This window comes from Anneissia japonica, unplaced genomic scaffold, assembly GCF_011630105.1.
Source record: "Anneissia japonica isolate Jap-2015-1 unplaced genomic scaffold, ASM1163010v1 scaffold4054_len1135799_cov195, whole genome shotgun sequence".
NCBI lineage: Eukaryota > Metazoa > Echinodermata > Crinoidea > Comatulida > Comatulidae > Anneissia > Anneissia japonica.
In genome coordinates this window covers 508,385-524,095 of record NW_022694605.1, presented here as the reverse complement: position 1 = coordinate 524,095, position 15,711 = coordinate 508,385, and the positions used below count along the sequence as shown (strand labels likewise).

Here is a 15,711-nt window from a genome sequence, read left to right as displayed (position 1 = left end):
ATTCAAAATGGCAGCCATAGCAGGCATCAGAACCTTGACACACAACCTTTTTTTAGTCTACAAATATCAAAGCAATGTTGTGCCAAGTTTCATGCTTTGGTAATAAAATTCACAACTTGCCCAATTTTTGGCCATTAGCTGTTCTACTACTAACTTTACAGAGCTTTCGCATTTTGTCTTGTCAAAATTAATAGACAGCCTGTTATCAGTAAACAAATCTTTGTAGTTGTTTGAAACAGTGGCGGACCGTAGGGTAAATTGCAGGGTATGCTAGTTATTGGCATATCTAGGATGTACAAGGGGCAGCACGTCCTCCACCTACCCCTGAAAAAAAAAATACTTGCCCATCCCCCAGTCGCGCACCCCGCCCACAAATCATGCTCAAGTAATTAAAAATCACCTCATATCACCTTATTTTGCGAGTTATCCCCTCATAATCACTGATCCCCCACATTACCTTCCTAACACTATCAGCTCCCTTCCATTTCAAGACCTGCCACTGATATGCTGAGGCCTGCTAGTGATAGGAAAAATTCGTAAGCCTACTACTATAGAGAATCAGATTGCGTTCTATAGACAAAATACAATGCATGTTATTTTTAATACCGGCATGGTTGTCTTCTCTTCAAAAGAATTCTTATTCCTGTATTTTAACAAATTTCAATTCAAATAATAATAATTCAAAGTTTCTTATATACCGGTCATATGTATGTAAATATATTTAAACTTTAATTGTGTCACAGATCGAGCCAAAGTAATCGTAGTGGTCATTTGTCAAAACCAAACTCACAAGAATAATAAAAACAACTAAGATCTGCTGGTCACATTTCCATTTACTTAATATTCCACACCAGCATGTTTAACAAGTTCACAAGTAATAATAATAACAATAACAATAAGAACAATAATATCAATAACAATAACAACAATAATAATAATAACAATAACAATAATAAAAAACTACTTACATAAATTTTTGAGTGTCCAGAGATCAGAAATTAAATCTTGCATTTTCCTGCTCACACAGAAACAAAAGACAATAGCGCAATCCACACAGGATAGTTAAATTTGCTGGTCCACACAGCACAGTAACAAATAACAGGCAGTCCACACACCGCACGGTATTTCGCTGGTCCACACAGCACAAATAACCATACAGTCCACACAAAACAGTAATCAGAAATTACCACACAGGATACATTATTCCGCTGGTCCACACAGGACAACATTATGCTGGTCCACACAGGACATATATTCAGACGATCCACACAGGATACAGTAATCAAACAGGACAATAATTCGCCTATCTCAGCAGTACACACATAAGATTGCATACCAAGCCCCGCTCTTTTAGGAGAGGCTTCACAAGTAGCACATATAAAAAAACCTCACTGTGTATAGACTTCAAAGATTGCATACCAAGCCTCACTCTTTTAGGAGAGGCTTCACAAGTAGCACATCAAAAAGCACATAAAAACCTCACTTAATGTAGGCTTAACAAAACTGGTGTGTGTCACCTCCACTATGCCTCGAGACTCTGCTTAATTCCTTTCTTTCTGACTCGCACTCTCAATCTCTCATTTGCATAACCAGGTGAAATACCTTAATTTGCATTGAGTTTAACAAGTGTGAAACTAACCTAACAATAAATTCATTCACATTGTGACAAATTGACTCAGATTAAGCTTATAGATAGAATCCGCGATCTGCAGTGGAGGTTTGAGAAGAGCATGCGCACATACTCTTGGAAGCACTGCTTCCATTCCAGTGTTAAATTTGCTATTCTGATGCCACCACATGGTTGTCACAATAGCAAATTTAAGCGTTGTAGGGTATGCTCTGACTTCCATTGACTCACTGAATAAGTGATTGGCTGATATCGAGGACCAGCCATGCGGAAATTCTAAGTATGATGTGATAGGCCCGACTGTGACTTATCCTAGGTACCAAAGTAGGCCAAACATTGAAAAACTTTGCTATTCCAATGAATAGCATTCCACTAGAAATATTAGGGTGTATATAGAAGATCCTGACTAAGAAATGCTAAATAAAATGGAGAAACTGTACTACTATATTTTTTTAAAATTTGTTTTAGCCAGGGTATACACTGCATACCTTACTTTTCTTTACAGTCCGCCACTGGTTTAAAACTTTGACAAGGTTATGAGAAACCATAGAGCTATTAAACCAGTGCTTCTCAACATAAGGGTCGCAAACCAAATTTGGGTCGGCAAAAGCATTTCTGAGGGTCGCAAGATTGCATCTGACTTTAAAAAAAAAAAAAAGTGGTAAATTGCATCTCGAAACATAGTGGAAATTACTTCTACAAAGGATTCAACTTAAATGATACACCCAGGCGTAGTAGACTACGAACACGAAAACTATAAATAATTGTCAACCCAAATCCTAGAATCAACTCTCATGGTTGCACTGTCAACAATCTCTCCAAGGACTCTACCAGTTAATAAACAAAAATGATTATAAGTTGCTTCTTTGCTTTTGAGTTTGTTTGAGCCGTTTTACGAGTGGGTGTGGACGTACAAGCTTCTTTTTAGAAATTTATATTTGCCAAGTGAGCGTCGCCCAAGTTGACTGTACACTTGTCAAAAATTTGTTATTGTTTTAAACATTTCAAAATTATGAGTATAACAAATATTCTCCACAGTGGCGAATTCAATGGGGACCCAGTCGCCACCCTCCCACTTATTTTTTTTTTAATTATAAAAAATGGAGAAAAAAAATTGTATTCAAATTTTTCGGTCTTAAGAGTGCCATTTCCGGCCATCTAGAGGTACCGTAATCATAAATTTTATTGACAACCTATCTGTGAAAGTCCTTCCGAGATCCCCTCTATCCATATAAAAATGAATATTCAGTGCACAATATCAAAAGTCTTGTGTACTTTAAGTAAATAAAAATCAAAATGATTTTTAACTGCTACTTTGTGTTCGACTTAGCCGAGGTTGATGGCTTGTGGGCATAAGTAATCAACACATAACACACCTGTACATACGACTCAAGGCACACTGTATATGCCTTGAGTCACCACAGAATTTGCATTCTGAAAGTGGGTCGCCACCTAAAATAAAGGTTGAGAAGCAGGGTATTAAACAACTTGAGTGCTGTCTAGGCGATGAAGCAACGCTGAGTTACGTATGTGTACTATCCAAGATGGGCGCCAAATGAAAGCGTCACCTTCAGGCTAAGTTTTATATATATATATATACCATATATATATATACCATATATAATATTTACCATAAGCCCTCTGACTAGACTATTAATTCATAAATCATTAATATTAATAATATTAATAAGTTATTATGATAATAATAGTGCTTCACATTGTTACTCTGATCATTGGATCAAACACATATGGAACACTAACGATATTAAACTATCGTAGCCAAAAAGAGGCCAAGTGGAGTATCTGAAAAAAGTAAAGTACTGAGGAATGAAAATCGAAATTGTATACGTAACACCGCAGTGCTTCAGTTTCAACCAGTGGCAGACCCCTCCTCAATTCCCCCCCCCAAAAATCATGCTCAAGTATTTGGAAAACACCTCAAATCACCTTATATTGTGTATTAGCCCTTCCCCCCATCAACCGCCCTTCCATAGGGCCTGATAATAGAAAAAGTTTGTTAGCCTATAATAAAAATTTGTGTTTTATAGTACGTCAAAATACAAATGTAGGTTTGTTTTTATACTGCCACGATTGTAGTTTCTTCTCTTCAAAAGAATTCCTATATCTGTACGCAAGTTCAACAAATTTCAAATTATCAGGCATGAGCGAACCCACTTGCCCGACGCCCGGGACAAGTGTTTTTTATGGTCGGACAGAAAGAATTTTAGGAACCACTTGTCTGTGGACAAGCGCTTTTAAATAGGCTACTTTACCATGTAACGCGTAATGCTTTCACAGTACTTATAAAAAGTCGACTCTGGACAATACGCAGTATATTTTATTAAGAAATAGTCGGCGCACAAAGAGATATCAGATAAAAAACTGAAAACTGTTTTTATAATTAATCACCAGCTAACATCAAAATATTAAATATTATGATCGATCTAAATTTGATTTAAATGTATTAAATAATGTACAATATAGTTGATCTATAGCAATAATTTTAAGGGCCTGTTATGAATCTTCAATGACAAATCTGTTGCTCTCTTTAATTAGAATGAAAGTTACATTAGTGAGTAACACAAACCGGTGTTAAAACAAACCTATGAAAACTTTAATAAATGCTTTTTATCTAAAACTTTCTAAATTCTAAATTCTGAATGTTATTGTTGCAGATAGTATTAAAACAATAAATCAATGTTGCTATCCGAGGACTATCTTCTTCATGATTCTCATATACAACCTAAATTAAGAGTAACACCTGCTTGAAATTGGAAGTGCCATTGGACCCGAATGATCACAGTAAGCATTTATATGGCACTTCACATAAAGAACACTGCAGCGCCTACACAATTTATTATATTTTTTTCAATTCTCAACCAAAAGAGATAGAAACCTCCACTAGGTTGGAACATAAAAATAAAAAGAACACAATATATGGTACAAACTTGCAATAAACTGTCTTTATAAGAAAGTATAGTACATAATCCAAGTATTGAAATACACGCCATCGTGTTGGAATTCAATATTTCGCCATTAATTCTGGAAGTGGTCAACAAATTGTTTATTTAATGTTATTTTGATAGTTCATTCTATTAAACAATGTATACACAAATAACTTTGAAAGGCAATTACTCAAAATCATGTTTATCTTGACTCTAAGAGTACTGTACTTTCACTTTCCAATAACTTAGGCTTGAAATGTCCAATTTCAATGAATGACCCCTTATTTTAAAGATCACATGCTCAGGTATATGAAAATACCAACAACTTGGCCATTTTGCCACAACATATCTCATATACACACACATACACATCATTGCTGCGAAGCAGCCAATTCATATTCTTGACAGCAATTTGACCTCTGAAAGGTCATTGTCAAAAAACAAGGGCCTAAAGACGATTGAAAAGCGGAGTTTCCTTCTTTCGTTCTGCCGGGTAAAATCAATTACTTTAGGCGACGTTTGTAGACTAACCAACACGTACCAACGTCCGCATGTCGCGCTAGCCTTATCCTACTCTAGGCCTAGACTAGCTAGGATGGTATAGGCCTAGCCTTGAAGGGACGAAGGTCCCAATGAAAAACAACATAGCTCCTTGATAGCTAACATTGTCTATTTAACATCACAATAATTCATTATTAGACCTATAGTTGTTTTTTGAATTGTACTCCACAAATCTCAGTCGATACCTCGCACAACTCGAGTAACGTCTCGTATCTATTGTCGTGACGTCATGGCTCGCTGGCTCACATTTGCGATGTCTCGCACTTGTGATCAAATAACACGCTGGCTCGCACTTTGGCAACACTCTTTAGCAGTCAACTCGCCCCTAGAAAACCCGCCCTTGGAAACTTGCCCCATAAAAAAATGCACACTTCCTAGACCATGCAATCTTTAAAATAAAAATTGTAACCTTTGGTAATCAACTACATTTTCCACATACATAGAAATTTTTGAAACTTTATTAAAAAAAACCTGAACCATAATTCACCACTATAGACACTTTTTGACAAAAATGAAAAATTACGACTTTTTTATCCAATGAGAAGTGTTCTAAATAATACTGTATAGACAATGGGTCATGTCTCATATTATTTGTTATATTTTTATTATTCATTATTTTCACTTGACTCGCATAAATAATTTTGTTCGAGGAACATTTATATGCAGTTGTACTTCGCAGCACTTCACTTGCAATTTGCAATTTCTAGTATACAGTATATACAACTGGCTTATGAAATAATTTCACTTGCTTCAACAATCTTAATGCCAAATTACTTTAAAGCTTTTGTGCAAAACAACATATTCAAAACAAATCTACTTTATATTAGGCCTATATTGAAAAAAATGTAAACTTTTCACAAAATTCGGCCAAATATATTTTGGCTGTGACTTTTCAAACGTTACGGCCAGGCAAATTTTTATACGACCAGATTTGAGGAATCTGGCTGTCAAAAATGCCAAATGGCAACTCTGGCATGTACATGTTTTCGCACGATATCAAACTTGTTAGCCGTCTGGGCTGCATGTGATCATTTACAATATAAATTCGCACTGGTCTAGTCTATAAATACCAGACTTATTTAAAGACTTTGGGCGCACAGCCATTAGTTAATCTGGACTTCAACCATAGTAATTACTTTACATTCATGTATGAATATAAACAGCAGCCATTAAGCCTGTTTTCCACTAGGCGAATTTATTCCCGCGAATCGAAAGCGTCGGTTCACATTCTATCGGAGTTTTTGCGAAGCGAAAAATGCACAACCAATCAAGACTTCAGGAAGTGAACCAAGGCTTTGATTCGCGAGAATAAATTCGCCTAGTGAAAAACCAGCTTTAGGCCGACTTCAAAAAAGGCATAGTCTATTTTGTTTGCGCGTGTAGTTAAATTTGGATTTAAAATTATTGAAAATAATTAAAAAACCATTCACTTCTAAGTGATGGAGATAATATGCATATAAAATCCAAATCTTGCAAAACTGGAGTTAAAAAAATTAGGGTTTAGGGCCTATAAATGAATCATTTTCCCGTCTCGGAAAAAATTTGCCCTCTTGGAGGTTCTCTAAAACGGATTCATCCCCTCGGCCCATGCTCAAAGATACTGTAGGCCTACAGTGCTTGTCTTTAGTTGAGAGTTAAGCAATTTTATTATTTTGCAATAAATGAATTAAGGATGTGTCAGGCTGTAAAATATTCCCAGCGTAAAATATTAGGCCCAGAAATCCATCACCGCATTTCAAAAATATGAGCCGATTTCCACGGATATTTTGCAGAAAATTGAGGCGAAAATTGATTTACAATTCTTTGCACCTATTTTTCTAGAGGTTTTTCCATGCAATTTGAATTAGTTTTTTTGTATCCTCCGAAAAAAAAAGAAAAATAGATTTAAAAAGTTAGTATTAGAATTGATCTGCAAACGGACATACCATATGACCACCCCCCTCTAAGTAACGTCATAAAACGCAGTACTGTCAGTGTGTGGCTGAGAACTTGTGTATCGTGGGCATCATCCATGCCTCAGAAATGTTTACTTGCACATGTAGTTGTTGTGACAACGGCTTTTAAACACGTACATAGAATATTATCGAAGTTTATTTTATTTGAATTTCTCCATATTATTGAAATTCTTGTAAATTAAAGAAAGAAAGAAAAAAACATCTTTGCGTGATCAATGCAGTATGCATGTAGGCCTATTAATGTTGTAGGGCCATAGCAAAAATACTTTACTTTTGTGTTATTGTTTAAGATTATTGTGCAATAATATTGGGACAAGAAAAATTGTCTTCAGGACAAGTGCATTTTTCAAAGGTAGCAGCTGAGCGTACAATGCGATAGTGACTTATCCTTGATACTAAAATAGGAATACTTTCCTGAGTAGATACTTTTCCTAGTTTCACTATCTGCCTTCTGTTTATCCAAATACGACCTGAACCATTCGACTAAGTCAAAGCCCATTTACTCTAATTTGTTGCAGAGGATTTAGTTTTGAACGGTAGAACAATTACTTAAATTTTTGTTTATCATTCTCTTTTAAAAAAATTTTGGGAAATTTCCAGTAGCGGAATCATGATTTTCCTGAAATTTTAAATTTTAATCTTATGTTATATTTACACTCCATTCTAATTCTTTAAATAATATAAGTGGGAGGGGCACTCCCTTCTGACAGCCTTGACTGCCCACCTTTACTACTAGAAGAAACCCGCTAGACAGAAGTTTTCGATTTCCGTTCGTTATCTTCTTGTGCATCCAATCCATTCCAGTCTATTGGCTCTCACTCTAATTTGTGTTTTGTGGGTTTTTTCCTTTATCAGACTTTGTATTCTCCATTTCCTTTGTCTTTTTGGTTAGCATCAGGGCTAATAATTTATTGATGTTTTGTTGTATTAATTGTTTAAATTGTTTTCCCCCAAACAGTCAGAAAAACTGATGTACAAAAGAAAGTGGAAGATAAGTCCCACTCCCCACATTCCACCAGGCAGATGGAAGCAAGTTTCCACTCCCCACATTCTGCAATGCAATGGGGTGGTAGCTCTCAGTCTCTGCACTTGTCCAGGCATACAGATGGTAGCACATATTCAGTGCATTCTACAAGTCATATGGATGGCAGTTCACCATATTTAACCAGGAAGGTGAATGGTAGCACTATTTCTCCACATCTAGTCAAGAGAATAAATACCAGCTCAAGTTCACCACATTTAATTAGAAGAATGAATGACAGTTCACATGAGGCAAAGCAAAGAGATGAACAAAATCTCAAAGCTGCTGGCCACCAGGTAACATAGGGCTTATATAGTGTATGACCATATGTTCAAAACAAGATTTTGGTATTTTTGGAAACCACTTGTCATGTAGAATCCAATTTTTGAGGGGGTAATTTTTGCTGACGTCGTATTGGATATACAGTATATATATAATTTATATATATACTATATATCCAATATACAGTATATATATAAATTATATATATACTGTATATCCAGTATATATATATACAGTATATATATATATATATATATATGTACTGTATATACAGTATATATATAATTTATATATATTAAAAAAGAGAGTCATTTTAGATGTTTGAGGGTTCACAAAATTATTTAACTAACAAAACAAAATTACTTAATTAAAGCAATAAACAAATAATATCAAGATAGTGATACGAAGTGCTCACCCAAGCTTGGTAACCATCATAAAATCAAGAATTATGTATATTTGTAAAATTTAAAATTAATTTAGCAAGTTCAAAGATAACAATTATTATTCCATTTATTAAGATACATAAAGGCATCAATAATGTTTCTCAGACCTGCTTATTGTTAGCTTAACAGAATATTAACAGAATAGTACAGTAACTATATATATGTATATGTATTATAGAATGTAATAATCTAGACACATTTTTATCCAAAAGAACTCCCTGCCAAAAGCAAACATCTATAACCAGTAATTAATGTAATTAAGGCATTAAGGGCATAAAAGCCCCTTGGCCACATGACCAGTATAACAGATATACGGCTAACAGAAAAAATCTTGTGGCGTTTGTCAAGGTCAGTAGCAGCAATTCATTATACAGTATAGTTAAAAGAAACATCTATCAATTAAACAATTAAAAAAAAAATCTTTTAGTTACGGAGATATAAAAATGCTATGTGTTCTGGTCAAAGGTCATTACACACATTTCTGGTCATTTTCAGGCCAAATATTTAATTTAAGACCAAATAAACATTTTGACATAATTAAAGCCAATGAATGCAAATATATAAACGCTGTCATCAAAACCAATTAATACAGTATAAAGTGTACGTACGAAAAATGCCTTGAAATGGGTTCAGCAATGGTATTTCCAATTTTTTTTGGACAGATAGTCTATAAAATATATAGAAACATGTATCTACTTGATAATTTGAGATCAATAGAGAGCTTTTGATTGCACGACAACAGTAGTCGTAGAATGTAATGAAATTACATAAAGTCTGCGCATGGATTGTGTGGATTCTAGGACGCAATCTGGCTGAGTGTACACTGTGCAGAGAACATAGGACGGTCGTGTGTTAATCCATTCAAGCATCACATCGTCGTACAAATTGAAAGCTTCCTAGTATACAGAGGCATGTCTGAAATCATAGGTCGAAGGTCAGAAAGGGCATTTCTGGCCAGCAAGTTTATTTTCTGCAGGCAATGACAGAACTATAGAATGAGTTTGTAGTGGGCGCATTCGCAGGTCCTATCAATGGCGGACAAGCTTTATTAGATAGATAGGCAATGACAGGTGTAATAATGTGAGACAGCACTCTGAGACTTATTTGTGTTGAGTGCTATATAAATATAAAGATATTATATCACTTTATTTATTATAAATGGCCAAATGCCAAGTTGCATATTATTTAATATGAGTTTTTAATATTCATTATAAAAATTTAAAAAAAAGACAGTTGAAAAGTTTAAACATAAGAAAACAAGACCAAAAAAAAATGAAAAATTTTAAATCGATATGACAATCAAGAATTATAACCAATAATTTGAGCAAATAAATACAATAAAAAACGAAATTAATAAATATTACTAAAGTATTTCCTTACAAAGGTTTACAATTTGACATAATAACTAGGTTTGAACTCGTCACTGAGGGCGAGTTAGGTGATCCGCTTGTCAGGCAAAAGATATCTCCCGGCGCTTAGAAGTATGATTTATGGAAAAATACCGTAGCCAGCATTGTCAAACTGTGCAGTTCAATATCAAGTCTGCTGCCCTCTCTAAGGTCATCAAAGAATTAAAGAAAGAAAGAGGTTGGGGGGGGGAGGTCAGAACAACATTCATTTCTACCATGATGATGTCATCAAAGTGAAAAATAATTACCACTAATAATGCTCGTCGCATGAATGGCGTGGTCGGTTAAGCATATGTTCTAAAGAACATAAGGTCGTGGGTTCGGATTGCCTATAGATATTCAATTTTTTTTTTTCCAATTTTAAGAATTTATTTTTGTTCAAATTTGATGTATCTTAATTCGAAAAAGCAATTGGTTAGGATGATATGATCGATAATGTAAAAACGCAAAATTGCGCGTAGATGATGTCACGCATGACTGGTCACATTGAAAAGCTTATTGTGACTATTCCAGGCTAAGCCAACTGTTCCTTGGAGCTACCATGTGCGTAGCTTGCGGCAATTTTGAGATATTGTGCGAACAAGAAATGAGGAGAAATGTAGATCTGACAATAACAAGAGGTGATCTGTTCTGTGAAGCGGATCGCCAATAATACATGCCTGAATGTTTTCTCTTCTTTTTGTTCTCTAAAACTAATGCAGTACTAATGTAATTTTATTTTTTTCTAATACAGCTAACTGTCATCATTCATAAAAAACCAGGTTTAGGCTTCAGTATTACGGGTGGTCTAAACTCGCCTGGAAATCCATTCAAACATGGGGACCAGGTAGGAATTTTTGTTGATTTTTAGAATTATTTATATACATTAATTGCGATCGGTATTTGCATACAGTACTTTAGTTTCTCAACTGTGCTGAGGATTTGTTATCGTTAATAACATAATGCTTGTGTTTGTAATATATCTGTTTTTTATACTTTAAATAAAGTTGTTTTAAAATCTGAATCTTTTAATTTAACATCCCGCAAGATAAATAATTTGATGCTGATTTATTTTACAGGGTATATTTGTAACCAAAGTTCAACCAGGTGGAGCGGCAGATGGGCATCTTCAACCAGGTGATAAAATTATTCAGGTAAACCAGGTAAACTTTGAAAACATCACTCATGAAGATGCTGTTGCACTGTTGAGAAACAACAATCCAGTTACACTGTTGATAAGCAGAGAATGACCATATATGGCCGTTAATTCACTTTGTTAATTGGTTTCCTTTGTCAATTGGTCCTGTGATCATGATTAAAAATGACATAATTTTTAGTGGAGCCTCCGTGTGACCATTTTAATTTTCTGAAGAAACCTTCACTATGATGATATACATATGAAATGATGGCATTACAGTATTAAGAATAAGAAGAGTTTGCTGTAACAAATCCCTTTGAAATGTCAAACCATGTATGTAGTTAAATTTATATAATGCTTAATACTGAGGTCTCTATGCGCTGAGTGAACCAAAAGGAAAAAAGGGAAAAACTAAACCAAGATCTATCCTAAAGCTAACCAAAAAACCAAAAAGAACAACACAAGCAGAGGAACCAGAATGACCGCTGCACCATTCTCCTGCAATTTAAATACTACTTGCAAGTAGTAGTTGGCAGGCTCATAAGTCACAGGTGTACAAATGAAACTGCCATTTGACTTTCCTAGCCTAAAAAAACAAACGAAAAAGGCAAAAGAAAAAAAAATGTAGGAGAGGCTAAAAAAATGTGTTCCTTACTCTCTTGGTGATTCCACTTGATGGAGATGTTACATAGAGGACTCTGGCATTAATCGTTTTCAAAATAAGTCATCTAATAGAATACTGTAATAACAGGATTAATAGTATAGGATTACACATCATGTCTAAAGCACTAGTTTGATCATCTTCAATCTATGAGGTTATTTATTTTTATGAGTTTACATACTTTTCATTATATAAAAGTACAGATCCTATATAGGAAGGAAATCGGTCATTATTTATATGCAAGTTCAATGATTTCATTATGTAAACGCAAGGAAATGGAAACTAATATATAAAAATAATAAAAGGTAACTAAGAATTATTTATGTATATGTTTACTTATGTTGTTTGTATAAATAATGAAAAAAAAAAAAGGAAAAAAGAAAAAGGGAGAGTTGCCAGTTTGATGAAACCACTAGGATACTGGTGAAACGTCACTGAAAAGTGAGTAACACTTAACTTTGAAATTTGGAATAAAAATAGACTTTATACAAACATTGTATTGTATCCCCTCATTTGCATTCTGTAGCATATTTTTTGTAATCATTTTCAAATGTTTTCTCATTCCTGAAGATGATGACCAAGTAAAAGTCGATTCATTGACTCATGACCTCCCTCATTTTATGTAATGTACACTATTTTATATTTTTTATGGGTTATGTTTATGACCAATTTGTTATGTGTTTCTAATGGATACAAGAAGCAGTGGCATACCTTAGGGTGCGTAGGGGTGGGGGATGCTCTCCGGTTGATGGAACTCTGTCTTACTCGCATCTCATTCATTAAATTTTATATAATTTGAGGAATGATTTGGCATACTCAGTCATTTAATATCCCTTTTTAGAAAATAACAATTTTGTGCTCGTTTGTTATGTAGACGCATGTGCATCGCTCTGCCTTGGCTTAGGGACAGGCCATTGTAATGCACAGGTTTAGGATGAATCCTGTGTCGTTTGTGAAGCTACTCATAGCTTCAATGCGCAGTGTGGGGACGTTATTTTTTACTGAAGCCTTCCTATTAAATTTTATGCAGCATTAACAGAAAAATGTACTTTATATACATTTTATTTCTTTTTTAAAATAACTTAAATTTAAATTTTATATTGTAACGAAAATGGGTTCACCCATGTTTTAGTACCTCCTATCATAATAAACTTGACTACCCGAAGAAGTTTCACCTTATTGGTTAATGTGATGCATGAGATGTTTTTGGGGGACATTCCAGAGAGAAAAAAAAAAGATGCACTTGGTATCTGGACTTCCAAGAAATAGATAGGCCTACTTCTAAATTATGAATACAGTATTGAATTGTACGGTACAACTACAAGTTATCTCCGATATATTATGTGAGTATAATAAATTAGTCTGTTGGCTCTCTGGATAGAGAATTTTACGTTGTTTGTGATTCTTGTCTTTAATTCATCTCTTTAATAGCTTATTGATTGGAAAACTGCAGCTATAACTCATGAAACACAGGTCAAGTAAATCATGCAACAGAGTAAAATACAACACAAAGCTACTTAAAGATAAGGAAGTAACAGCATCTTTCCAGTTGGAAATGAGTAATGATATCAAGCACTATAAGACCACAAGAGGATGAACCTAATATTATTGATACAAACGGGGAAGAACTGAAAGATAAATGGATAAGTAGCTGTGAGGTAACATTGGGAAGAAAAAAAACACAACACAAACCCTGGATGACCAGTGAAACCTTGAAAAATAAATAACAGTATCAGTAACAGTAGGACAAGGGAGAAAAAAGATTGCTTATAGAGAATATACCACAGTGCATAAAGAGGTGAGGAGAAACATAAAGAATGATAAGAAGTAGTTAATAATAGATCTAGCCACACAGGTGCAAGAAGCAGCATCCAAAAATAACACGACTAAATTGCATGGCATCACCAAGAAGCTTACAGGAAAATACAAACAACCCCAACGACCAGTAAAAGATAAAGAAGCCACTGTTATACAAGAAAAGGATGACCAGATTAAGAGATGGGCAGATAATTTTGTTCGAAGAACATTTATATGCAGTTGTACTTCGCAGCACTTCACTTGCAATTTGCAATTTCTAGTTTTAGCATAATGTTACAGCAGTAGGCCTACTCTTATATGGATCTGAAACGTGGTGAAGAATTAAATGCATATAACACAGAAAATACAGTTTTTTATTAACAGGTGTCTCTAAAGGTTCTTAGCATATTATGGTGGCCTGAGAAAATACAGAACGAAGATCTCTGGGAAAATACGGGTTTATAGAGCCAGTGGAAATTAAAATCTGTAGACGAGAATGGGGATGGATTGGCCATATACTACGCAACAACATCACTTGTCAAGCGCTTACATGGTCATGGAATCCCCAAGGAAAAATAAAGAGAAAAACCAAGGAATACGTGAAGGAGAGATCTTGAAAAAGAAGTGAAGCGTGCTGGATACAGATAGTCAGAGTTGGAAGGAATTTACCATACTGTGTGAGGTGGAAATGTGTAGTTGATGGGCTATGCACCGCCAGATAAGTATCTAAGTATGTTTAATCATGGAGAAAATAAAATAAAATTTTATTTTCTCCATGGTTTAATCATAGAGCAAAGAAACTGATATTTTTTTTCTGTTTCTTTGCTCTACGATTTAATAGGTTATTGGAAGTCAACGGAATATTAACACCGTAATTTGTCTTGCCCACATCGATCAAGGCTCGGAGGGATAGGTTAAGAACGTTACATTGGTGGCAGCGGTGGGATTTATAATAATAAGCTTGTTGCATTACTCTTTTTTTGTATGCTAACCTTGTTTACTTGTTCGAGATGTACAAGACGTGATAGATTTTAACGATGATGTTTCCATACTAGATAGGGACACCCGTACACAAATTTTAGTCGGCCCGTACACATCTTTGGCCAACACGTACCCAAAAGAGCTCGTTAAACAATGTTATGATAGGCCTAAATGTTTAAACATTGTATTTATTTTCAATAAAGCTGGTAATAAGGTACAGCACGTACGTATTGTAATTGTTGGTTTATTTTATAGTATTTTATTTTTGTTCGCATTTGGGTCGCGGTGGTGTATGGATCGCCGAATATGCGACCGCGAGTCTACATGTTAGACAGTATATCGTTTGTTAAACACGAAACTATAACTAAATTAGTATTTGGTAGGAAAGTTTATTATTATACAGCACTGCAGTATCACTTGTTAGTTTTCTTTATTTATAGAAACAACGAAGGTTACTTAAGTCGACTTTATTAATTTATTAATGCTTAAATAAAATGGAGATTTATGAAATAAGTGTAGTAGGCCTGTCAGGAAAAATTTGGTCCGGGGCAAAAATCGGTCCGGCGGACTGATTTTGGCCTCATAATTACTTGCCAAATGAAGTCCACATAAGCCAAAATCAGTCCGCTGAAATTTACTTTGCTGCACAGCACACTTGGAAATATTACGTCCGCAATAGATTTTGGCGGAAAAAACGACTCCTTTAAGCTTTTACAGACGTGCATACGCTACCTAGCCAATCAAAATGATGTCTCTAGCTGAAGCCTGAATCTGCATACATCACCCTATATAAGAGTTTAAGTTCGGAATGATCAGCACAGTATTTCGGTTTAGTTGATAGTAGAGCCTTCATGGTTAGTGAACATTGGAATAACAATAAGGGAAGACTAAGCTATGTACACTGATATATAC

General features: G+C 34.8%; 1 protein-coding gene across 1 annotated transcript in view; it reads left to right on the top strand.

The window, feature by feature from the left end:
* LOC117101101 (erbin-like) overlaps positions 1-13,406 on the top strand; it is a 52,648-nt gene extending 39,242 nt beyond the window's left edge. Inside the window, exons 18-20 of the mRNA XM_033240975.1 lie at positions 8,047-8,405; positions 10,977-11,069; positions 11,302-13,406. Of these exons, the coding sequence (XP_033096866.1) occupies positions 8,047-8,405; positions 10,977-11,069; positions 11,302-11,472 (623 nt within the window). The 3' untranslated portion in view covers positions 11,473-13,406. The remainder of the gene's footprint in view (positions 1-8,046; positions 8,406-10,976; positions 11,070-11,301) is intronic.
* The last annotated feature ends 2,305 nt before the right edge of the window (positions 13,407-15,711 follow it).